Below are 27,083 nucleotides of genomic sequence, written 5' to 3' on the forward strand. Positions count from 1 at the left end.
TACTGGAGGCACCTACCTATCTAACCTATACAGTGTGTGCTTCCACAACGTGTATCCACAGCATATATCTCTAGGCCCTGCATATGACACTCGCCCCAGGCCCCGCGTACTCTAAGGCCACCTCTGCTGAAATCCATCAATTTTATTAAGCAGGCAATAAAAGGCACAAGTGTGTGGATTGAGTACCGCATATCCTCACACTGCTTTGAGCAGTACAAAGACAACAGCCTTGAGATTCAGTCGATTCTAAGTACAGTTTTTTATGACCTTTAATTGCAGAAAAGGAAAATTTTCCTGAACTGTGTAATCCAATAGAATTCTGTACTGTAGGTAGAAAAAACAAAATATTGTGAAAATTATACCTAATAGCTAATGGAAAAAAAATAATGTAAGCTTTCAGGGATCCTGTCCCCTTTTTCAAGCATCTGAAAATATGCCTGAAGAAGTGGACTGTTTCCCCTGAAAGCTTGCATTTTGAAACTTTAATTAGATTTCTTTGATTATTTTCTTATTTGATCAGTGGGGATACTTTCAAGCCATTCATAGTTGGAAGCTTTATCTAGCCGAAGCTGCTGTTTCAGAAAGTGGAAGACGTTCAGGGTTTTGTACGGTTCATTGACGTCTTACATATGCCCATAATGATATCTTTCTGGAGGTGTTATCTATGTCAGTTTCCAAGTTCATCAGCCTGCTACAACTAGCATTATAAAAGTCACCTGTGATAATCCAATATTTAACAGATATGCTGTATTTAACCCTTTAGAAGCCAATTTAATTAGAGGTTTGCAAGTTCTCCAGCACAAATTTATTTAAGCACTTTTTTTTATTTCATATTTGTAACATTTTCTTGCTACTATTAGTACTGCTGTAATGCGTATTTATGGCTACTTGTCACTAAGGGGCAGTGTGAGACAATAACAGAGGACTTCTGCTTTCAGTTGTTTCTATATTTTCTGCTCCCAGAGAGACATGAAAGTATTCCATGATTTTACAGCACGACGAGTTCTGCCGACTGAGGTCAAAAGCAGTGCACTTATCTCAAACAAGATATTTCCTTTGAAGCTGCTAAAGGGTTAATTAGCCCCAAGCAGGCAGGGAGATATTGGGGACTGGGTAACTACAGCTTCTCACAGCTTATCCAATTAAACAGTTGCTGTGTTAGGCCTCTTTTCCACGGGCAGTTGATTGGCAGTGAAATGCTTCTCAAACTTTCACAACTGCTCACTGCTGCCTGGCAACTGCTCACTGCTGCCTGATAATTGCTCACTGCTGCCTGTTAACTGCTCACTGCTGCCTGGTAATTGCTTGCTGAGCACACAGTTCAACGGTCCTTGGAAAAGAGGCCTAAAAGTGCAACCTGACTCTTGCACAGGACAGAAGGAAAACATAGAGAAATACACCCTGTATGTATTTAGGGCCTGTCTAATCATCTTTCATCTGTGACTAATCAGAAGTTGCAACTTGATCTCTCACCCGTGTCAGCTGACTGCCACAGCAGAGCAGCTAATTTGTGAACACAGGATGTTTACAAAATGTCTGCTTCCATGAAAGCAGGAAGTAGACACACTGCAGATTTATTGCAGGATTTGTATCAGCTATAACAAAGAAATGTTATTATGCTGTTGCATATCTTTTAGAACAGAGAGAAACTTCTAAGTTCAGGTCCACTTTAACGGATAGCCCCGACCTCCCCAATACAACTATTTAAGTTGTTAGGAGAGTTTTTAGCTCATTGGTATGGGCTACCCTCTCCCAGAAGGTGGAACAGGACTCTGTAATTGAAGGGTTGGTAGGGAGGCATAATCCAGCGCATATGATCTTATACCCCTAGTCCACTGGAGAATTCAGTTGGTAAGTCACCTACTTACATCCACCTTTAGCCAAGGTAATAACTATCACATACAATAAGCCAATGAAAATTGGTGTTTGGCCTATCATTTAATGCAAACTCTGACTGCTAGTGATGATTTTTGTTATTTAACTTATTTAATAGATAATCATTTTAATAATATAACTGATTAAATTGTTTTGATAATGTTATTTATCCCTTCTGCTTCATGCTAATTGACTGACTTAAATTAGCTTCCAGAGAAATGTGGCTAGAATGCCACCTGGTACTATATGGGCATTTCAAAAAATACATTTCTCCAAACAATACTTTTGTATTCCATTATCATACTGTAGCTATTCACAAACTGACAACGCGATCGTTTTTTGTTGTTGCAGATTCCCTGATTAGTTATTGGAATAAAATGTCTCCACAGGAGCTACTAAACTTCCTCACACTTTTAGAGTAAGTATAACAAAATACTGTGTTTTACTCACTCATATTTCCTGGAATGGACTCGTATTGCTTCACCCCATCAGACCTGTTAACCTTTCAGCAGCCAATTTATTTACAGGCTTGCAAGTGCTCCAGGCCAATTTATTTTAGCACATTTTTTTTTAAAATGTATTATTTGTTACATGTCCTTGCTTCTAATTAGTACTGCTGTAATGTGTATTTATGGCCACTAGTCATTAGGGGGCAGTGTGGGACAGTAACAGAAGATTTCAATTTCTATATTTTCTGCTAATAGAGAGAGATCAAATCATTTCAGGAATTTACTGCTCAACATGTTCTGCCGACTGAGGTCAAAAGCAGTGCAATTATCTCAAACAAGACAACTCAATTGGAGCTGCTATTAAGTTCATTTAATGCAGAGAAAAAGTTGTCTACTGGATAATACATGTGAGACCACGTTCACAGTGACTATTGTGTTCCCTGTGACAGCGGTAATGCAATGCAACGGATCGTGATAGCGTTGGGTACAGGAAAGCATACCGTCAATGCAAATTATGCTTCACTTCTACTGTTAATGCTCACATTTACCTGTAATGCAGTACGTTACCATATTGCAACCCGTTATACCGCAGCGCACGCGCCATACTGTGAACGTTGCATAGATGGTGTATTTCAGTGCAGTGAGCCATGTTCCAAAGCCGTTACAACACAACATACCACTCTGAACGTGGCTTTATTTGTTTTGAGCCCAGCGATTGTTAGTGCCCTGAATGCTCCAAGAGATGGGGCGGATTCCTCTGTGTGCTAGTTGGACAGTGCGTTTTGATGCACAGCATCATCATCAGTGGACCCATGTGCTTCTGTATATATATAGATATATAAATACAGAGAGGCTGCAGCAGAAAACAGTGACAGGGGCTCTTGGTTACGCTTTAACGCGCTTAAGCTCACCAACTGCGCCAAAGTGTCCCCAATCTGGTGAGTCCTACTCTACCATGCAAAATGCCAGTTTTTATAAGCAGTCTAGTGGGAACTAATCCAAAAACCAAAGAGTCAACTAAATGGGAAAAAAAGAAATTAAAAGCACCTCACCTTTCACTAGCTACCAAGTGAACTCCCTCTAGCACAGTTAAGCATATAAATGATTGCATTGCACATGTTCAGAGAGTTCATTTGGTAGCTAGTGAAAGGTGAGGTGCTTTTAATTTATTTTTTTTCCCATTTAGTTGACTCTTGGGTTTTTGGATTAGAGCTGCTGTTTTTTTACCTGCTAAGTTGACTAAAACAGCTGTTCCCAATAAACAGGGTAATAAGGATGCTTTAGAACAGCTTGGACTATTTGGAATGGTATAGAACTTTGGATTTTCCCACAGACTGTGACAGTTTGTGAAGGGTATGAATAATTTTGGACTTGACACTTTTTGCTCAAATGTAAATACAAGCTGAGAAATGTTTTTTTTTCCCCACAATAATACCTCTTGTACATCATCTTATTATCTTTTAGGAGATACCTACGTCATTTACCGTCAAACAAAAATACTTGCTGGTTGAATAAAAGTAACTTTTATTCAAAATTTGCCAGAGGGGTATGAATAATTATGGGCAGCACTGTATATATACAGTAGCAATAAAAAGTATGTGAACCCTTTGGAATTATATGGATTTGTGCACGAATCGGTCAAAAAATGTTATCCGATCTTCATCTAAGTCACAACAATAGACAGTCACAGTCTGCTTAAACTAATACCACACAAATAATTAAAAGTTTCCATATTTTTATTGAACACAGCACGTAAACATTCACAGTGCAGGTGGAAAAGGTATGTGAACCCCTAGACTAAAACATCACCTAGAGCTAATTGGAGTGAGGTGTTAGCCAGCTGGAGTGAAATTAATGAGATGAGATTGGAGGTGTTGGTTATAGTTGCTTTCCTTAAGAAGCATTGCCTGGGGGGCGTGGCTTGGATCCCGAGCAAGATGGCCGCTTAACTCTGAGCTCTCGTGTCACAACTGCTCGAAGCATCTAAAATCTAGCCTTTTACCTGACACCATCCGAGCTATGAGGAGCACCCGCAAGCAGTTAGCCTCCAAGGAAGACCTAACGCTCTCACAATCCTCACTGGGACCTACTATTCCGGAGATATTCCGCTCACACCGCGGCGCTAACACGGACCCATCTAAACTCAAGATGGCGCCCGTCAAAGACTCCAATACGGCGTCACCGCCGAACACAGGCACCAACCTGCAGAAGGATAAGAAAAAAGCGGCCCTGACCATAGATGACCTCCAAGCGATGGCAGCGGACATCAAATCGTCCTTCCAGTCCGCAATAGTAGAGGTACATCAAGATGTAGCCGCCTTTGGCGTGAGACTGCAGGCCCTAGAAGCCGCAGACACAGTTCAGGGGTCACAAATCACTATGCTCCACAGGCTCGCGGTAGGCCAGAATGCTAGAATTGCGGCCCACTCCCGCTACTTAGAGGACCTGGACAACCGAGGCAGGAGGTGCAACATTCGGGTGAAAGGCCTCCCCGAAACAGTCACCACAGAGCAGATTGAACCTGCTCTGCAATCGATCTTTGCAAACCTGATGGATCTCCCGGCAGAATCCGAGTTCCCACTTGTCAGGGCACACAGAGCACTAAGACCTCGCGGCCTAGAAAGTGATAAGCCCAGGGATATCATATGCTGTCTTGAATCCTTCAAGCAAAAGGAAGATATAATGAAAGCCGCTAGAAACAACGAGGAAATCCGCTTTAACGACCACCCCATTGCCCTGTACCAGGACCTCTCAGCTATAACCCTGGCCAAAAGAAGGGCCCTCAAACCGCTGCTCCAACTGCTGCGTGATAAAGGGTATACCTACCGCTGGAGATTCCCGTTTGCACTAACGGTGATGCATGGTGATCGTCTGGCCATACTTAGATCTGCTGCAGGCCTGTCCGACTTCTGCACCGAGTTGGGCCTGTCATCGGTGGACATCCCAAACTGGGACGGTGAGATGTCGATCCCCGAGTTAGCATCCGCAGGAGACTTCGCTCCCACACCTTTGGACTCCCAATCGGCCGGTTTACCCCATACCCCTCCGGAATCCGGGCTAACACAGAGGAGAACCTCCGTCTCCTCACGTAATTCCGAAGTCTTTGGTGGCGAGTGATGAAAGGTACTCTGCAAAGTCTCTTCTTCTGTCCCCCAAGGCCCCCCAGGCCCTAACATGCTTGTTCCCCCCTCGGAGAGATCCCCCTTTATGATGCGGGGCTCCTAGCACGACTTAACTATAATGTCCCTAATGGCACCGGCTACTCTTCTACTGGTTACCTTACACATCTAATAACAACCCCTGCATACTCCAGTTTTGTTATATATTTATGTTTGGGACAGGGGGCTATTGCTGGGAGGGGGGGGGGGAAGAGGGGGATTGATGTTATCACGTTGCATTGCCCAGAGTTTGTCTGCTAGATATGAATATGGCGCTTAATATCTGCTCCTCTTTTTCTGATCACAATGAAGCTCTCAGGATGTGGGTTACTGTTAAAAGCATGCTTGATTTTTCTCTATATAACTCTGGGCCCTGCTCACGGAGGGAGAGGGAGACTTGTACTTCCTTGAGGGCACATTTACTTGAGGTCTTGTTAAGGCTATTGAGTCATAGTTCACTTATTGTTTAGTTTGAATTATACTTGCTCGGATCTCTACTCAGGTAAAATCTCCTGCACTGTGCAGTGGAGACACACATGAGACTAGCTCATATACTCTCGGTATCTTTCCACAACCCACAACAGTGTGTATATCCTACACACTGAGAAGGTTACCCACACACTGGGTGAGTGCAGTACCCCATACTGTATTCACGTGGGATGCCTGGTTCTCGAGCTTCCACATCAGATAGGTTACTGTCTCTATCCCCACCCTATCTCCCTTCCTCCTATCTCTTTCTTTTCTTTATTTTTTCTTCTTGCCTTCTAGCTTATCCTACAGATAATTACTGCAGTGAAGGCCCACTCTCCCTGAGGAAGAGTGTCGTACACTCTGGGGTGCACAGCTTGGGCGCCTTGGAACCATATACCCTGCTAAATCCTTCCCTACTACCACATTATCCGACACTGGTATATTGGAACATGGGTACACATGATCAAAACATGGAGGCCACCAATACTGGGTTCCTCACCTGGAAAACGGTGTCACTAAATGTAAACGGTATGAATACTCCTGAAAAAAGGACGATGATATTTGATCTCCTGAAAAGGGAGAAGGCAAATTTTGCCCTCCTCCAAGAGACACACCTACGTTCGGGTCATATCCCAACTAGATTTGATGGGCGCTTTCCCCAGGCGTTCCATGCTACCTCCGATACAACAAAGACAAAAGGGGTCTCGATCTTTGTCAACCGAAACATTTCTTTTAATGTAATAGAGGTTCAACAAGATCCCGCGGGAAGGTTCTTATTTGTGAAGGGTAAAATAGACAACAGAATTATCACTCTAGCTAACCTTTACTCTCCTAATGTAAAACAGGCCTCCTTTCTGATCACCACCTTGTCAAAACTACTTAATTTTATGCAAGGCATACTGATTCTGGGGGGAGATCTAAATGTGCCCCTGGAGCCACTCATAGACTGCTCTAATGGATCCTCGATCCTATCGTACAGATCCCTGAAAACGATCAGATCGCACTTGCAGAAACTATCTCTTGTTGATGTATGGAGAATCACCCACCCCAGAGAAAAGGATTTTACGTTCTTTTCTCAAATACACAATAAGCATTCACGCATCGACTACCTATTCTTATCCCAAAGAGACTTGAGCCTGATACAATCAACATCAATTGGTGTTAAAAGCATCTCAGATCACGCTCCAGTATCTCTCACCCTCCAGCTCCCTGAGCGAGTGACTAAAATTTGGTGTTGGCGTCTAAACCCACACCTCTTAGCCGAAAAGGTAAGAGTAGAGAAGATATCTACTGCTCTTTCTGACTATTTTGCTATCAACCAAACCCCAGACACATCGCCACTCACTGTATGGGAAGCACACAAGGTGGTGATCAGAGGGAGGCTTATCCGCATGGGCGCCCTACTCAAAAGAGAAAAGGAAGAAGCTATAGCGAACCTGACAGCCAGAGTAAACGAGATTGAGAGACTTCACAAACAATCCCTAGCAGTAGATAGAATGGAGGAACTGACCACAGCCAGAGTATATTTATCTAGGTATCTCTTAGTTGAGGCAAAAAGGAAGGTTTGTTGGAGCAAGCGCATCTTCTATGAGTTTGGCAACAAGCCTGGGAGACTGCTGGCCAGGTCTCTGAGGAAGCAGGTCCTTAAAACAAACATCTCTTCCATTATAGATAAAACTCAGAGGAGGGTCCACTCACCAGAGGATATAGTGGAGCAGTTCAGACAATTCTACGAGAAACTTTACAACCTGTACCCAGTGGGGTCGTCTGACCCCAGAGGCCCGGAAAGAACCATTAAGATGCAGGCTTTCCTAAACAAATTCTGCCGTCCCTTTAACCTTTCTACTGACGATAGGGAAACGCTTTCAGCACCCATTTCTGAGGATGAATTCCTTATGGCTACCTCTGCACTCAAGGCTGGAAAAGCACCTGGCCCAGATGGCCTATCCTCTCAGTACTACAAACTTTTCCGTCACATCCTCGCCCCCAGGTTCATAGCAGCTTTCAACTCCGCTAACTCAACTACTGTCCCATCCCCCCAGTTCCTTGAGGCTCACATTACTGTGATCCCCAAGGACGGGAAAGATCCGCAACAGTGTTCAAGCTACAGGCCTATCTCGCTGCTGAACCTGGACGCAAAAATCCTGGCTAAAATCATTGCAAATCGACTAATTCCATTTATTCCCAACTCGATAACAGGTGACCAGGCGGGCTTTGTCCCCGGGAGGGAGGCTAAAGACAATGTCTTCCGTACGATTGACATTATCTCTCTGGCTAAAAAAAAGGGAGTGCAGACCTTCCTTCTGTCCACAGATGCAGAGAAGGCATTTGACAGGGTGGCTTGGGATTATATCCGAGCCACCCTGTCATGCCTTAATATCGGCGAGCCCATGATCCGCTGGATCGGGTTACTCTACTCAAACCCATCTGCCAGGGTTAAAGCGAATGGAATACTGTCGTCCCCTTTGACAATATCAAATGGGACCAGGCAAGGCTGCCCCCTTTCGCCACTCATATATATTTTAACTCTGGAACCTTTCCTCAACTGCATAAGATCAGATCCTTCAGTTAAGGGAGTGAGAATAGATACAAATGAACATCTGGTAGCGGCATTTGCCGACGATCTCCTATTCTTTTTGCAGGACCCCTTAATCTCATTACCAAACTTGATGGCGAGGTTCCAGGAATTTGGTATATTATCCAATCTAAAGATTAACTTCTCCAAATCCCAGGCCTTAAATATTTCCCTGCCACAAGAGCTAGCTCTACAATGTGAACAGTCCTTCCCCTTCCAATGGGCTAAATCATCCTTGAAATATCTGGGAATCACTATCCCCAGTGAATTGTCTGAGCTGTTCCATTTAAACTTCGAACCCTTGGGTAGGGCCCTCTCTGGTGACCTGACTAGCTGGACCAAAAAACCTTGTCTTTCCTGGTTTGGAAAAATCTCCTCTGTAAAAATGAACTTGCTTCCTCGGTTCCTATACGTTAGTCAGTGCCTCCCGATAACACTTCCCCCATCATATCTGCGCTCCCTCCAAACACAAATCTCCAAATTCATCTGGGGAAACAAACCACCCCGCCTTAAGAGAGCGGTGATCTGTATGCCCAAAGAGTGTGGGGGCCTGGGTCTCCCTGACTTAAGCAAATACCACATCGCATCACAACTATCCAGAGTAGTGGAATGGTCTAGCGAGCTGGACACAAAACACTGGGTTTTAGTTGAACAAGACTTCACTTCAACCCCTGCCCCAGTCATCGGCTGGGTTTTACCTAGTAAACAGGCAAGCAGGGATTTGGTCAATCCACTAATTGATGCAGCAACCTCATGCATTCGGAAAAATTCCTCAAAATTTGGTCTGACCACCTACCCCAGCAAGCTAACCCCACTGTTACGCAACCCGGAATTCTGTCCAGCTCGTGAGATCCCCTTCCTCTCTAACCATCCGATCCTCTCAACCCCTAGGGTTAAAGATTTTATTTGCAATGGTAAAATTAAACCGCTAATGGATCTTAACTCAATATCAGAGACCCATACCCCCCTGACTTGGTGGCAATACTTACAGATTTCTCACTACCTTAACAGTGACAAAATTAAGAAAGTCTGGTCCAAACCACTTACTCCATTTGAAAACCTAGTGACTAGTAAAGGCCCCCACAGACATTTGGTGTCCTCCATATACCAATTATTGCTCGAGGCAAACTGGGACGAACATACTAGATTCCAAGATAAATGGGAAAGAGATCTGAAGCTAAAATTTGATGATGATAAATGGCAACGAATCATCCTTTTTAACCATAAAGGCTCATTAAACTCTAACATTCAGGAACTTGGTTACAAAATTCTAACGCGCTGGTATAAGACGCCCCATGTTCTGCATAAAATCTTCCCCTCTGTTCCAGACCAGTGCTGGAGATGTGGAGCTCCTGGAGGTACACTTATCCATATCTTTTGGGAATGCCCAATCATCCACAACTTCTGGAAAGCATCCCACTCTTTAATGGAACACATCACAACCGACAAAATTCCATTCACCCCAGCATGCCTCCTTCTGCATGATACCACCTCCTCCATTAGAGCATACAAGAAATCCATACTAATCCACTTGATCAACGCCGCAAGGGCGCTCATTCCAATTCACTGGAAATCTCCTACCCCCCCATCTCTCATTGAGTGGGTCCGCAGGGTTGACGCGATTGCAGAGATGGAGGAACTGGTATCAGCAGCCGCAGACAAACTAGAAAAATTCAATATTACTTGGGCAGTCTGGCATCACTTCAAACTATCTGACGAGTTCCAGCAGAGAGTGGGGCCTTAAACTCACCTTATCCACAGAGGATGTTGTTGGTCACCACCCAAGAAACACCATCTGCAACAGTCTGAGATGCACCACTTATCTCTTTACTCATGTCCCTTGCCCCTTCCTTCTCCTTGCTAGCCTGGGAGTCCTCTCTGCTCCTACTGACGGGCTGGGCCAAGCAGCCCTTTAGACTGGGTGTAGAGATCCCCGGTCACTCTAATATCCGCTTTAGTCTTGCACAAATTGTATAGCAGTTTTTGATACAGTTAACCTATCTATGTTTATATGAAACTGTATATGTGCCTTATCTGATGAAGACTTGTTTGTACTTTTATTGAATCTTTGGTTTAATAAAGCATTGAATAGTGAAAAAAAAAAAAGAAGCATTGCCTGATGCGAATGATGCCTTGCGCATAAGAGCTCTCAGAAGATCTACTATTAAGAATTGATGACTTGCATAAAGCTGGAAAGGGTTATACAAGTATCTCCGAAAGCCTTGCTGTTTCATCAATCCACGGTAAGACAAATTGTCTATGAATGGAGAAAGTTCAGCACTGCTGCTACTCTCCCTAGGAGTGGCCGTCCTGTAAAGATGACTGCAAGCGCACAGTGCAGAATGTTCAATGAGGTGAAGAAGAATCCTAGAGTGTCAGCTGAAGACTTACAAAAGTCTCTGGCATAAGCTCACATCCCTGTTAGCGACTCTACAATACGTAAAACACTAAACAAGAATGAAGTTCATGCAGAGGTGTATCTAGAGGGGTGCAGGCATGGCTCATGCCATGGGCGCCAGAGCACCATGGGCACCATGCCTGCCCCTGTTCTGCACCCCATGCCTGCCCCTGTGCTGCACCCCCATGCCTGCTCCTGTGCTGCGCCCCCATGCCTGCCCCTGTGCTGCGCCCCCATGCCTGCACCTGTGCTGTGCCCCCATCCCTGCCCCTGTGCTGTGCCCCCATGCCTGCCCCTGTGATGAGCCCCATGCCTACTCTGGAGCCTCCTCACCACTCAGACCTCAGTTCAAATGTATTCTATTATCTGGGGAACATGGTTACTCAACCTATGTATGTAGGGTGCACTTGGCTTAGTGTTAGAAAACAGGACAGAGAGGGAATAACAAGATATTTACTCCAGCACTATTCTGTCCCCAAATACACAGGTAACCATACCACAAGTACGCGAGAAGGGATGCTATTCTAAGAAGGAAGGGGGTGCTGCCCGGAAGGGGGTCGGGGGAGCAACTTCAGTGTTTGCCATAGGCTCTATGTTACCCAGATACGCCCCTGAGTTCATGGAAGGATACAACAGAGGAAGCCACTACTGTCCAAACAAAACCCCATTCCTGCATGTTTAATGTTTGCAAAAGAGCACCTGGATGTTCCACAGCAGTACTGGCAAAATATTCTGTGGACAGATGAAACCAAAGTTGAGTTGTTTGGAAGAAGCACACAACATTATGTGTGGAGAAAAAGAGGCACAGCACACCAACATCAAAACCCCATCCCAACCCCATCCCAGTATGGTGGTGGGGGCATCATGGTTTGGGGCTGCTTTGCTGCATCAAGGCCTGGATGGATTGCTATCATAGAAAGAAAAAATAATTCCCAAGTTTATCAAGACATTTTGCAGGAGAATAAAGCGGTTTAAAACCTTGACACAAAATTCAATAAAACATGTTTTCCTACTTTTTATATGCCATACGGTTATCATGTTTGCATTTGTGCATAAGTATTATTATTCATTTATAAGTTGTAGGTTCCCAAAAGTACAGTTTTTTGCTTTGTGAGCTGACTTCGCATTTTATTAATAACTGGTTTTATTCATTCATTCATTCAGGCAGACATGATTTGACTCTTTGTCTGTGTCCACCAGCTCCTGCACAGTCAGAGAATGTGTCACATTCCACACTTGATACATTTAAGTAAATACAAGATTACATTGTTTAACATTGGGATGGGCAGCTCTGTTGGCAGGGGAGCTTCTAAAGCCTGTGATTAACCCTTTGAATGATGTTCTAGTAAAAAAAAAAAATGCTGGTTGTATTGTATATAGTATGCTGTGAATATTTTATTAGAGAAAAGAAGAAATTCTTGGTTATATTCCGCTTTAAGGCCATCTGTCCACCAGGTGAAGCTCATCAGAAGATGGATGTTGCAACAGGACAAAGACCCAAAGCACAGAAGTAAATCAACAACAGAATGACTTAACCTCCTTGCCGGTTATCCCGAGCTCAGCTCGGGGTAACCTGCGTAGGAGGATTTCTCAGGCCCCGCTGGGCCGATTTTCACAGTTTTTTTTTCCTGCACGCAGCTAGCACTTTGCTAGCTGCGTGCAGTTTCTGATCGCCGCTGCTCGCCGCCGCTTCGCCACTACCCGCCGCGCCTCCCCCCCCTCCAGACCCCTTGCGCAGCCTGGCCAATCAGTACCAGGCAGCGCTGAGGGGTGGATCGGGATTCCCTCTGATGTCCCGAACAGGATTTCCTGCTTACTCTGATCGCCCTCGGCTCACTACATGATTTTAAAAAAAAAATTAAAAAAAAGTGCTGCGCTGCCCCCTTGCCGCCAGAATTGTAACGGCAAGGGGGTTAAACAGAAGAAAATATGCCTTCTGGAGTGGCCCAGTCAGAGTCTTGACCTGATTGAGATGCTGTGGCATGACCTCACGAAAGCGATTTACACCAGACATCCCAAGACTATTGTTGAACTGAAACAGTTCTGTACAGAGGAATGGTCAAAAATTACTCCTGACCGTTGTGCACATCTGATCTGCAAGTACAGGAAACATTTGGTTGAAGGTATTGCTGCCAACGGATGTTAAACCAGTTATTAAATCCAAGGGTTAACTTACTTTTTCCATCTGCACTGTGTATATGTTGTGTTCAATAAAAACACAGAAACTTTTAATTATTTGTGTGGTATTAGTTAGATGACGATCGGATCACATTTTATGACCAATTCGTTCAGAAATCCATATGATTGCAAAGGGTTCACATACTTTTTATTGCTACTACTGTATATATAGTATATATTTGTGTTTGTGTAAATATTCCATCACGAGGGGCTTGATTCACTAACCGGCGCTAAGCCGGTTAGTGTGCCTTATCACATAGTGGGCGCAAACTACGGCACTAAGTAGTTTGCGCCCACACATCAGTCTCAGTCCCGCTCACTGCATGCGCAGCGCAGGTGCGCCTATATTAGTGCGATAACGTCGCACCCACTGCCCCTTGATAACGGCGCATCGGGTGCCCCTGAAATGGCGCATTAATGCGCGGCTTCGGGGGCACCCGATGTGCCGTTAACGTTTAAGGGGCAGAAGGTACGACAGTATTGTCGCACCGCGCACTAATATAGGCGCACCCGCGCGCACTAGGGGCAAAAAATGGCTTTTCACACCGGTGCTAACACTTAGCGCCGGTTAGTGAATCAAGCCCAAAAGTGTCTTCCCCCAGTCTTTCAAGAAGGGGAACGTTATTTCTTCTTCTTTTTCCTTCTCACTCATGGAGTAACTGAATTGTGAACATTTTAAGGTTTACCTTTAAATATTTGCATTATTTGTCTAAAAGGCGTGTTCAAGTGGGAATAAAAAAAAAGTTCCTTTTATCATTGTTTGAAATAATTCATATCTGTAATGGCATCTGCTCTTTTTCAGGTCATGCTTATTCCATTTCCACTATTCAGGGAAGAGAAACATTGCAAGGTATTGTGCAATTTTAATTATTGTATTTATTTAGCAAAAAAGGTAGCTGGGTGTGCAAATAGTCAAGGAAAGGAGGTAGTGACAGCAATAAATGGACACACATAGGCAAGCGGGGTAAAATAAGGTTTGTATTCATGCTCACCATATTATACTAGTGTACAGTACAATCTAATAGCCATATTATACTAGTGTACAGTACAATCTAATAGAAAGCGCATTTTGCTCACTGTATAAGCTCCAAATTTATTGAGGCTGGGTGCACACATAGCAGAAACGCTAGCGTAGCGGGAAATGCTGCATTTATGTAGCAATGTTAGTCTATAGGATGCAGAAGAAGTTGCGTTTCAATGCGTTTTTACAGTATGCATTTTGCAAACGCTGGTAGTGTTGCATATTATGCAGGATGGCTGCCAAAACGCACATAATGAAAGTCTATGGTAACGTATTTGCATGCATTTTTAATTAAAATTGAAAATTTCTGATGTGTTTCCGCTTCCTGTTGTGTTCCTAGTGATTTGCATAAATGTAAATTAAAAAATGCGTACAAAGCACATATGCATTTTATATTAGCGAACCGCAAACGCATCAAAACGCACACAAAACGCATCTGCGTAAAAAAAAAAAAAAAACACCAAAAATGTGGTAAAAACGCAATAGAAAATCGCAAACGCACCATCCTAAAAGGCTACTTTTTCATGCTATGTCATGTGTGTACCCAGCCTGAAGGTGTGTGACGCATGTACAACAGGCAATGGCTGTCAGAGCAATGCTGTGGGTTCTGGACTATTTTGGTATGAAACTACAGACTACAAAGGCTGCAAGCAGACTGCCACTCTTTGCAGCAATGTACTGAAGACAAGACACCCACCAGAAACCAAATGAAAGGTACACAACAAGCTAATAATCAAATACATGTTTGTACAAATACATACAACACTGCACAGAATAGAGAGTAAGTAGGCAGATGCAAAGGCGGTATCCAGAGTCAGAACAAGGTTTATCAGGAAACAGAAATAAGTTGCAATAGCTGATTGCCCAGAACTCAGCAGCACACAGTTCCCAGCCACTGAATATTCTGGCAAAGGCAGGAAGGCCGCAGGTGCGGCATAATTAGTCTCCAGACTAATGAGGAACACCTGCTGGTGCAGAGGTGTAAGTTCACAGCAATTCAATGCTATTGATACCACCTGCAGGTAAAACTGTGAATGACAAGCCTGCAGGAGGCCACCTGCTGGTGGAGAAATGTAAATCCACAGTAATTAGAGTCCTTGGTAGCAGAATTGGGGTCACGGTGAAAGTCCATCATAGCCCAGACTTTCACTGCTACAGACTGCTGTTGCCTCAATCTGAGCCTTCCCCTTGCATTCTGAACAGAAGGATGATGCACGTCTGCTTTGATAAGATAACGTGACCACAAGCAGCAACCCCACCTACAGAAGTCAGTCTTGTGCTCATGTGATCTTTCTCGGTCTTCTGATTTCTAAGCTCAGTGCTTGAACTGGAGTGTTTTTTTTTTTTTTACCATGGAATATTTTGGAATATATTGGTTAGTATTTGGCATCGGTAGGGGGGGGGGGGGGGGATAAGGAACTGTAGCAATATATTTATTTCTTTTTATTGTTTTTGCTTCTCTTGGACAACAGTAGGGCTTGTCCACAGTGGGGCATTTCACTGAGTACCCTGAAAAAAACAGAATCACAGCATGATGGAGAAAAGTCGCACGGTGCATTAGATGCACAATGCAACACATACAGTGAAGCATACAGTACAGAAAAGTATGTTTCAATGCAGCTGTGAAAGTACACGTTGTCCAGTACTGCACATCATGTAGCACATTATGCCAATGGTTTATGCTGCACCCTACTGCTAATGCGCTGCTGTGAATGTACAATTACAATATAATTGCAATGTGTTAGCAATGCAATTATATTATTGTACTAGAAATAAGTCCGCCTGTTTAAAACCGGGCGCTAGGGCTCGTCCGCAATTCCTCTCACACCCATCTCCCACCTTACCCATGCCACACGTGCGCACAGCCGTGCTCCCATATGCACGGGCTCACAGCCGCCCATCCCCCGGACCTGTCCTCCTGCTGTAGAGTGGAGTGATAGGGGATATAAGAATCACAATGCAGCTAGCTGCCTGGTTTATCTGCATGTTTAGCTGTTGGACTATGCACTTTGCATGAAAAGATTGTTTCCAGTAGACTGACTATATATTAATAGCAAGAAAAAATGTAGTTAAACCTGTTCTTTTATATTTTTGAGGGAGAGGTATAAGACTTTGACTACATCTATCAACTTTAAAAGGAACATTAAGTGAAATGTGACATGATGAGACATGTGTATTGTACAGTACCAATCACGCAAGAAAATGCTGTACTGCTTTTCTTCTTTCTCTTTCTGAAATAATTCATAGTCAGCTATGCAACAGTTTTACCCAGGCCCAGTTTGACTACAGTGTTTCTCACTGATAAGGAATTAGAGCCATACAATACTTTCCTGGCAAAGAACTGGGCTTCTGAGAGCAGTGGATAGATAAAATGGTCAATAGTTCATGAATGTTAGAAAAAGAGAAGTTGGAAGTTGTCTTCAAGCTTATTTTAAGGACAGGCAGCATTTTGGGAGTGTTTGCGCTTCAATGTAAAGTAATGAAGCGCAGGCAAATTGCTCATGAATCGCTACACATATCGATTTGAGTGCGATTTAAATGACTGCAAACTGTACAACAATTATGATACATTGAAAGGACCAATCAGAATTAAAATCGGTAATTAAAAATCTCTACACAATCGCTGGTAAAAGGCATACACTTTTTAAAATCACTCCCAAAAGCGACGGAAAATGCTCATGAAATCGCTTACAAAACGCTAATTAAAAACGCTAACAATTTGGGAAGTGGGTTCCAGGCCTTAGAGCTGTCCAGATTTTAGCAACCCCAGTGGAGATGCTAGGAGATCTCTGGAAATGACATAGGGCTCATTAGCATTTTGTAGCAAGCACAGAAAGACATAGACAAATGCATGCAGTTTTAAGTGAATTCTTGTGCACATGTCGAGCATTTGTGAACTACATGCGTTTAAAAAAAAAAGACGTGTGCAGCAGTGCATTTGCGTTTTACAAAACACACAAACACACTTGTGGGAGTGGGGTGAATGGTCTCCAGTGGAGAGCCACATTGACGTGTGTTTCTTTTCAAATCCGCAGCTGTGATGCATTGAGAATAACTAGCATGTTATTGCCTGATGAGCAGTGATGAGGGAAAAATTATAACATTCTTTTTCATTATTTTTTGCGAAAATAATGTAATTTTATTCATTTGTCCAGTAAAAATATCAATTTTTCACTGTAAAAAATATTTATTTATACAATATTTGTACATTTTCATGTAAACCATGAAAACACGAAAATACAAGCTTTTTTGGGGAAATCGAAAAATAGCATTTTCAATGTGAATTCACAAGCAACACTGCTGAGGAGAAAGAGCCCTCAGGGCTTGTTCACATGTAGGACATTTTCGGTTTTTTTTTTAAGCGCCGGCGATTTTTAAAATCATCCTAGTGTTTTTTGGAGCGTTTTTGTGTAGCAGATGTCAAATATTGTTACAGTACAGCTGTTACTGAACAGCTTCTGTAACAAAAACACCTGGAAAACCGCTCTGATCTAGTGTTTTTCAGAGCGGTTTTCCAGTTTCCTATACTAACTCTAAAAAATTCTGCAGCGCCCTAGTTTGCGTCTGTGGAAAAAACAAATTGCTCTGGTGTGCACCATCCCAATCACTTTCATTAGCCAAGCGGTTTCCCCCCTGCAAGCGTTTTAAAAAACGCTTCAGAACCACTCTGGTGTGCACCAGCCCTTGAAAATAACATTTTTTTTATATGCAAGAGATTCTGCTATCAAGAGAATTAACATTGTTTTTTATACTTGACAATAGAACTTTGTGATGAAAGCAAAAGTTCCTATATAAAACTTTTTGAAAGAAAAGAAAAATGTTGTTTTAAAGATGTATGACTCTTTATAAATAGAAGACTGCAGATACAAGACAAGTTACAGCAGACATAAATGAGATGTAAGAAGACATTTTTGTATTTGTTCTTTTTGTACTATTTCTTTATGAGAACAAGAATCCTTAGTGTATGGTTAGCACTACCAGACGCCGACACAGGAGAAGACAAGACAATCCTCCAACTGGCAGCAACACAACATCAATTCAAAAATAGACATAGGCCTCTTTCACAGTGTAACGTTAAAGTCGCACGTTAAAGCAACATTTAACGCAGAATAACTCACTGCAATGAAAAATCAATGCCCCATTCACAGTGCACACGTTGCCTTGGTGACTAACGCTGCATCTTAAGTGAAAGTACAGCATGCAGTGCGTTATACACATTATTAGCTGCGTTGGACTGTTTGCACATGCTCAGTAATGACTTGGAAACATACTTTTCATTGCCTGTATACTCTACTTTATGCGACCGTAACGGGGCATTAAGTTGCGTTGCAACTTTTTTGGGACATTTCGTTGTAATTTGTGTTGCGACTTTAACATCGCATCAAACCAGTAATGTCCTACTATGAAAGAGGCCTTAAAGAGACACTGAAGCGAAAAAAAAATATATGATATAATGAATTGGTTGTGTACTATGAATAATTACTAGAAGATTAGCAGCAAAGAAAATATTCTCATATTTTTATTTTCAGGTATATAGTGTTTTTTCTAACATTGCATCATTCTATAATATGTGCAGATTACACAACACTCAGCATTCAAAATGATTCTTTCAGAGCAGTCTGTGAACTAATGACCTCTCCTCTGGCAGAGGAAAAGTAAAAAATTAACTAACAGTTGAGATAATAAAAGTCAGAAAACAGCCTTCTCCTCGACTTTGAAAGTCATAGAGCTTAATGGCTTTTTTGTATAGAGATAACAATTAGAGTTTCTTAAATCTTCCTGTACTGGAAACAATTAGACTGATGTATCTGATCTTAATGTTTTATTTCTTAGCTGTACTACACATACAAATCATAATATCATAATTTTTTTTCACTTCAGTGTCTCTTTAAAGTGATATGACACTTGATTCTTTCTTCCCAAACTACAAATGAAATACTTTTTTTCTTCTTCTTTTCCACTCCTAGAACATTTATGACTGCTGATTTCAGATTTATTTTTTTTTATTTGGTTGTTGAAAATACTACTACTACCACCTTATCAGACATACATTAATAAAAATTTATGCCTAGAAGGAAATAGAAGATTGCATTAGTGAAGATTCAAGTGTTTGTTTTTAATTTTTTGTCATGAGAGGCTAAGGGAGTAATGAAGACTCAGATATAGCAGCTGCCATGTTTAAATGTAACAGATGAATATACTGAAGTGACCGTTAACCTCCCTGGCGGTAAGCCCGAGCTGAGCTTGGGCTATGCCGCGCAGGAGGATTTCTCAGGCTCTGTTGTGGCGATTCGCCCTATTCAAAGTGCTGTGCGCGCAGCCAGCACTTTGCTAGCCGCGCGCACAGCTCAATCGCCGCCGCTCTGCGGCGATCGCCCGCACGCAGTGGCGGAAGAGGGCCCCCCCCCCCCCCAGAGCCCTGCGCTGCCCGGACCAATGAGTTCTGGGCAGCGCTATGGGCTGGATCGAGTGCGCCTGACGTCAGGACGTCGGCTGACGTCCATGACGACATGCCGATCGTCGCCATGACGACAGGAGAAGCCAAACAGGGGAACGCGTTATATACGCGCTCCCCTGTTTGCTATTGATGCCGGCGACGATCGCACTAGAGGGCCACATGCGCCCTCTAGTGGTGTCTCATGTAGCTACCACTCTGGTAGCTTTACATGAAACAAAAAAAATTAAAAAAAAAAAGGATTTTTTTCCCATTTGGCAAAATAAATTAACCGCCAGGGAGGTTAAACAATATATTTTAAATTTTTTGTAGCTCTAGCCTCAAGGGCGGAAATCTCTACTTATTTTTGAAGCTAGATCCTATTAAGAAGCATCAAGACACTCTGTTTTTGTGATGACATTATACTAAGAAGGTTTGACTACAGAAGAATTGAAAATGTTGCTACTGAAGCTTGGAAGTCTCACAAGATAATTTCTTTTGTCTGAACCAAAGAAGACTCCAAACAAGCATTCCTTGCAGGCACCAAGGAGAAACCCACTAAGACAAGCGATGAAAGCCACATGCTAGAAGACTATGCAAAGATATCAACATGAAGACAAGCCATTGAAAGAGGCTATGCTATAAGAAACTTTGATCTGAAAATGGCTGAAGAAGAAACAATTGGAACTGGCGTAACCAGAGAAGTGTGAGGCCTGAAAAGGACTTTTACTTCTTTAACAACTCTGACCACTGGTTGACGCACCAGCTGAGAGAAGATCGAGACAGCACTAAGAGAAAAGTGGGCCTGAAGGAATACAAGAAAAGAAGACCAGACAAACCAGGACACCAGGTTAAAAGATAAATGAGATTATCAGGTGAGTGAAGAGAGAGCATTCGAAGATGAAGATGGTAATATTCCGTTTTTTACAGATAAATCGAATAAACTAGAAGAGGACAATGTTTTTTCACATAGAAAATACCAGAAGATGAGTAAAAGAAGGTTTTGATAGATATCTGAAAGTACAATTGAGCCCGTTACATCATGTCAAGATTTCAAGATCAAGACTAAGATTTCAAGATCATTCAGTTATTAAAGAAGCCAGCCAATGTAAAGTTTTTGAAAACGATTGATAAACATACATAAATATTCTATTTTTGATTCCATATACAAAGAAGATGTGGAAGATATAGATTTTTCTACCTATGCAGCGATATATATTGCCATACTATAGATACAGAAGCAGATACAATAAAAGACTGTAAAAGAAAATAAAGACTTATAAGAAGTTACAGGAAGAAAGACATTATACAGGAGAAACAAGGAGATAACTGTTCACAATAAAGACATACAGCAATCAAGCTGGTTCTATATAGAAGACTACACTAAACTACATTATATGTACAAGATGATTAAAAGGCCTAGTGTGAAGAATGAAGCCTGGATTGATGAAGACTTTTAAATACACGAAAGAGAAAATAAGTTATGTACACCAAGAGACAAGATAAATCCATGCCTTAGGTAATCGACTGATGAAATTCAAGGTGAACAATTTTGAGTTGATACTCTATTCAATAAGTGCGACATTTGAAGACAACAGCTTACTAAAGTGATAACCAGATAACAAGAGGAAATGTTTTTGTAAATGGACAAGGACTTACTGATGGCAAGCTATGAAAAAGCCATGACACACATAATACCACAAATGAAGACATGTATGATATGCTATTGATGGATTCTGATACACAGCTTAAGCGTGAAAGTTTTTTATTTTAGAAGAAAATAAACACTATTCCAAGGGAGGACTTATTTCAACTTTTACATAAAATGGATAATAGTAGTTTGATTTTTAAAAGACAAACTAAGATGAACTTAAAGTGAATCCGAGATGAACTTTTACTCATTGCATAATTGTGTTACTTTCCTATTGTTTATAGGGCATTCCTCGAGCAAAATACTTTTTTGTTTTTGTTTTAATACTCTAATTCCATATAAACAAAACAAGCCACGCCCACACCTTTTCAGAGAGCCTTGGCATTGTCAGACAGTAGCAATAGCTCATGGGAGCTCAGTCTGGGCAGGAGGAGGGGGAGGTATTACTAGCCAGAGATTTCAGAGGCAGAAGGGAGGAGGAGGGGGGATTAGGTTTTTTTCACAGGCTGAGTGCTGAAGATGCAGATAAGCTTGCCTGTATGTAATGTTTACAAACAACATGGCTGCTGTCATCATTGTATCACAGGAAGAAATAATCATATTCTATTGAAGCTGTTTGCAGCTAGATTTGCTGTGTAAACAATCTAATTTTTAGATAAGATATATAGACAATTACTTGTTATAGTTAGTTTTTCATCTCAGTTCTGCTTTATGAAAATGCATAAGCAAGAGAGTACTTCTTCAGAGTTTGCGGAGAGGCGTCCTTCTATCCACCCCACTCCCTTGTATCACACAGACTTCCTCTGTTCAAGCCGTGGCTCCATGTGTCAGTGAAGAGCCGGTAGCATCGGCGGGTCACGTGAGTGCTAACTATGCTGGTCCCCGTCCACTGTCCTTTGATGCGTTTCGCCCCGCCCATGGGGCTTTTTCCAAGTGAATGACAGCTGTGTAATATCAATTACATTTTTAGTAATTATGTGGACAAGAGAAGTTCTGAAGAAACTAAGAGAGTGAAACTTCTTCAAGTGCCATGGTATGAAAAGACTGGCGTATTAGTTATTTGCGGGACTATTTGATATTACAGATGAAATGTTCTAAACAACCTGAACTGTCAATATGTGGCAGACTAAACTGCTAGTAGAACACTGGACTTGTACTATATTACTGTAAAGCGGCACAAGGGCGGATGTGTGCTATCGTGAGAACTGCATGTTGTAACTTTCTATAGAAGAATTACAGATACTTGATTAAAAGCTATCTGAACCATATGATACCTGTTAAAGAAGTTTCCAGAAAAGACAATTCTGAATGTCTACTCCCAGTACTTACAATACTAATGAATGATTGGTGCAGAGTACTACTTTAATCAGAGTGAAAATCTACAAATGACATATTCAAGATCAAGCATGGAATTGCCTTAAATGTTGCCGTGAGAAGATTCTTAGCTTAACAAGAAAACAACCATATATCAAACTTAATCTACAAGATAATCTATCACATTTGACATATGTCAAGATTTACATACAACAATGCTCACAATTACATAGTTACATAGTTATTTGGGTTGAAAAAAGACATGCGTCCATTGAGTTCAACCAGAAAACAAAGTACAACACCAGCCTGCTCCCTCACATATCCCTGTTGATCCAGAGGAAGGCGAAAAACCCTTATAAGGCATGGTCCAATTAGCCCAAAAGGGAAAAAATTCCTTCCCGACTCCAGATGGCAATCAGATAAAATCCCTGGATCAACATCACTGGGCATTACTTAGTAATTATAGCCATGGATGTCTTTCAACGCAAGGAAAGCATCTAAGCCCCCTTTAAATGCATATATAGAATTTGCCATAACTACTTCCTGTAGCAATGCATTCCACGTCTTAATCACTCTTACTGTAAAGAACCCTTTCCTAAATAAATGGCTAAAACATCCTTTGTGAAGGCCTAGGGACGAAAAGCTAATCCGCCAAGCTTTTATATTGCCCTCTGATGTGTTTATACATATTAATTAGATCCCTCTCGAAGGCGTCTTTTCTCTAAACTTAATAAACCCAGTTTATCTAACCTTTCTTGGTAAGTGAGATTTATTTTGTATGGTGCTAGACCATTGGTACGACCAAAATGCATGACTTTACATTTTTCAACATTGAATTTCATCTGCCATTTATGTGCCCATATAGCCTATCCAGATCCTGTTGCAATATGTCACTATCTTTCTGAGAGTTGATGATTCTGCACAATTTTGTATCACCTGCAAAAATAGCAACATTGCTTTCTACTATTCTACTAGATCATTAATAAATAAATTGAAGAGCACTGGACCCAGTACTGACCCCTATGGGACCCCACTGCTAACAGTCACCCATTTTGAATATGATCCATTGACCACAACTCTTTGTTTTCTGTCCATTAACCAGTTCCCTATCCATGCACACAGACTCCCTAGTCTTTGCCTCCTCAACTTTTGCACCAGACTTTTGTGGGGAACAGTGTCGAAGGCCTTTGCAAAGTCCAAGTATATCACATCTACAGCATTCCCAATGTCCACATTAGCGTTCACAAGCTGATCATGTTAGTCAAACAGGACCTGTCTTTAGTAAACCCATGCTGATGCTGAGCAATACGATTATTTTCTACTATGAAGTCTTGTATAGTATCTCTTTACCGCTTCACAACTGAGGGGTTTTACCTCTTCAGCACCCGAGCAATTTTCACCTTTCAGCGCTCCTTACATTCATTCGCCTACAACTTTATCATTACTTATCGCAATGAAATGAACTATATCTTGTTTTTTTCACCACCAATTAGGCTTTCTTTAGGTGGGAGATTATGCCAAGAATTATTTTATTCTAAATGTGTTTTAATGGGAACATAGAAAAACATTTGGAAAAAAAATCATTCTTTTTCAGTTTTCGGCCATTATAGTTTTTAAATAATGCATACTACTGTAATTAAAATCCATGTAACGTATTTGCCCATTTGTCCCGGTTATTACACCATTTAAATTATGTCCCTATCACAATGTTTGGCGCCAATATTTTATTTGCAAATAAAGGTACATTTTTTTCAGTTTTGCGTCCATCTCTAATTACAAGCCCATAATTTATAAAGTAACAGTGTTATACCCTCTTGATATAAATATTTAAAGATTTCAGTCCCTAAGGTGACTATTTATGTTTTTTTATTGTAATTTTTTTAAATTTATTTTTGTATTACAAAAAAATAAAAAATTGGTACAGCGGCTGGAGCAGCGGTAGTGGCGGGGGGTGCATATAGCTACGCTCCGGGCGGGGAACTGAAGTCCAAAGAAGCGAAGATATACTGTATCTGGGCGGCGAAGTGGTTAATAACCCCTCAAATAGTTTGCACACAACTGATGTTAAGCTTACAGGTCTAAAATTTCCCGGATCTGATTTTTTTGCCCTTCTTAAATAATGAGAAAACATGGGCTTTACGCCAATCTACTGGAACTCTGCCAGGTGAAAGGGAGTCACAAGAAAAAAAATAAGATGAAATCACAAGAAAAAAAATAAGATGAAGGGGTTTATCGATAACTGAACTTAATTCCCTTAGGACCCGAGGATGTATGCCATCCGGGCCAGGTGCCTTGTCTATCTTAAATTTATTTAGTCTTGCCTTCACTTCTTCCTGCGTTAAGTATTTAATATTACAGTTAGAAGATTTAGACTCTTCTGCCTCTGTAATTTGCAACAGTGCTGTTTCCTTTGTGAAGACAGAAGCAAAGAAAGCATTTAATAACTCTGCCTTACCTTGGTCATCCACCATTGAGTTCCCACCCTCATCTGTTAGTAGTCCAATACAGTCAACCTTTCTTTTTTTAGAGTTGATGTACTTGTAAAACTTCTTTGGGTTAGATTTTATATCCTTAGTGATTTGATTTTCAGCTTCAATCTTTGCCAGCCTAATTTCTTTTTTTACAACTTTTTATTCACTCCTGATAATTGCTTAATGCAGCCTTGGTCCCCTCCTGTTTTAGGACCTTCTGGGCATTCTTTTTCCACTTCATTTTATCTCTAACCTTTCTATTTATCCATAGAGGCCTTTTTTATTCTTAGATGTTTTGTTTCTATATAGGATATATTTACTACAATATTGATTGAGAATCATTTTAAAAGCTTGCAATTTCCCTTCAGTGTCCTTCCCTTGTAGTACATTATCCCACTTCACCAAACTTAGTGCCTGCCTGATTTGATTGAACTTTACTTTTCTAAAATTCATAGTTTTAGTTGTCCCGCTGCCCCGTGGCTTTTCAGTCACCAGACAAACGTTATCATGTTGTGATCACTATTTCTCAAATGGTTTTGAACCTACACATTTGATACATTATCTGGTTTATTTGAAATGATCAAATCCAGTAACGCACTCTTTACACTACCCCCACCCCCCTCTCTAGCCCTCATAATGTCTTTACACTTCCCCCACCCCCCTCTACAGCCCTCGTAATGTTAGGCTCCCACTGTCTTTTTACCTTATCTTGTCCACATATTTAGACTTTACCCTCCTGCCTTCCCCCAGATCCTAGTTTAAAATCTCCAACCGTGTATCCATCTTCTCCCCTGATGCTGCTGCACCCTCCCCATTATGGTGCAGCCCATCCCTGCTGTAGAACCTGTAGCTGATTGCAAATTCTGCCCAGTTCTCCAGGAATCCAAACCCCTCCTTCCTACACCAATTTCTCAGCCACTTATTTAACTTCCTAAGCTCACCCTGTTGATCAGATGTAGCGCGTGGCACTGGCAGTATTTCAGAAAACACTACTTTGGAGGTCCTTGCTTTAAGTTTATCTCCAAGTACCTGAAAATCATTTTTGAGGACCTTCCATCTCCCTCTTACTTTGTCATTGGTACCAATGTGTACCATGACAGCTGGGTCCTTCCCAGCCCCGCCCAATAATCTGTCAATTTGTTCTGCTACATGCCAAACCCGAGCACCTGGGAGACAACAGACTGTACAGCATTCACGATTTCTTTGACAGATTACCCTATCTGTGTGCCTTATAATTGAATCCCCTACCAACAGTATCTGTCTAACCTTAGCTGCACTCCTATTCCCATTCTCGTTGCAGCGGTCTGTCCCTTGGTTGCTAAGGGACACATCCTGCTGCAGCATTGCTACTCCAGAATCATCATACCCAATATTACGCAAACAAGCATACTTATTAGGGAGGGACAAATCGGGACTATCCCCCCTGCCACTTTTTCCCCCACCCCTTCTAACTGTCACCCAACACTACCTCTGCTACTTGCTCCAGCTGTACTCCACCCACCACATCTTCACCGGTTCCATTCAGTGTCTGGATCGTGAGATCCAAGCTCTTCTCTATGTTGTCTATGCGTCTTTGTTGCGAGCCACTCATTTAGCTCTCTGACTTCAGCCCCTAATTGAGCAACACGCACACCCAGGGCAACAGTAAACACCTTCAATCTGCACTGCATGTACTGCATTGTCTAACATGATGACCTTGGTGTGGGGAAACATTACTTAATGTAAACTGTAGGGGTAAAAGATGAAGCGGGTGAGTGAGTGAACCGGGGATGGAGGAGAGGGAGAGTAAGTGAAGCTGGGGTGGAGGAGAGGGAGAGTAAGTGAAGCGGGAGAGTGAGTGAAGCGGGGGTGGAGGAGAGGTAGAGTGATTGGAGCAGGGGTGGAGGAGAAGGGAGAGTGAGTGAAGCGGGAGAGGTGAGTGAAGCGGGGTGGAGGAGAGGAAGAGTGAGTGGAGTGGGGGTGTAGGATAGGAGTGTGAGTGAAGCGGGAGAGAGTGAAGCTGGGGTGGAGGAGAGAGAGAGTAAGTGAAGGAAGAGAGAGAAAACTAAAACTTAAAGACTACACCACAAAGTGTCTAGCACATTCTAA

At 42.1% G+C, this 27,083-nt stretch overlaps 1 protein-coding gene across 5 annotated transcripts in view; it reads left to right on the top strand.

Moving 5' to 3' along the window:
* Positions 1 to 27,083, top strand: part of DOCK11 (dedicator of cytokinesis 11) — a 404,878-nt gene that overhangs the window by 233,055 nt on the left and 144,740 nt on the right. For all 5 annotated transcript variants that reach the window (XR_011023561.1, XM_068250928.1, XM_068250930.1 and 2 more), the window contains 2 exons: positions 2,227 to 2,293; positions 13,907 to 13,954. Coding sequence is in view for 4 of the 5 variants with exons in the window: in XM_068250928.1 (XP_068107029.1) it covers positions 2,227 to 2,293; positions 13,907 to 13,954 (115 nt within the window). In the remaining variant the exon portion in view is untranslated. The remainder of the gene's footprint in view (positions 1 to 2,226; positions 2,294 to 13,906; positions 13,955 to 27,083) is intronic.

Source organism: Hyperolius riggenbachi, chromosome 8 (genome assembly GCF_040937935.1).
Source record: "Hyperolius riggenbachi isolate aHypRig1 chromosome 8, aHypRig1.pri, whole genome shotgun sequence".
Lineage (NCBI taxonomy): Eukaryota > Metazoa > Chordata > Amphibia > Anura > Hyperoliidae > Hyperolius > Hyperolius riggenbachi.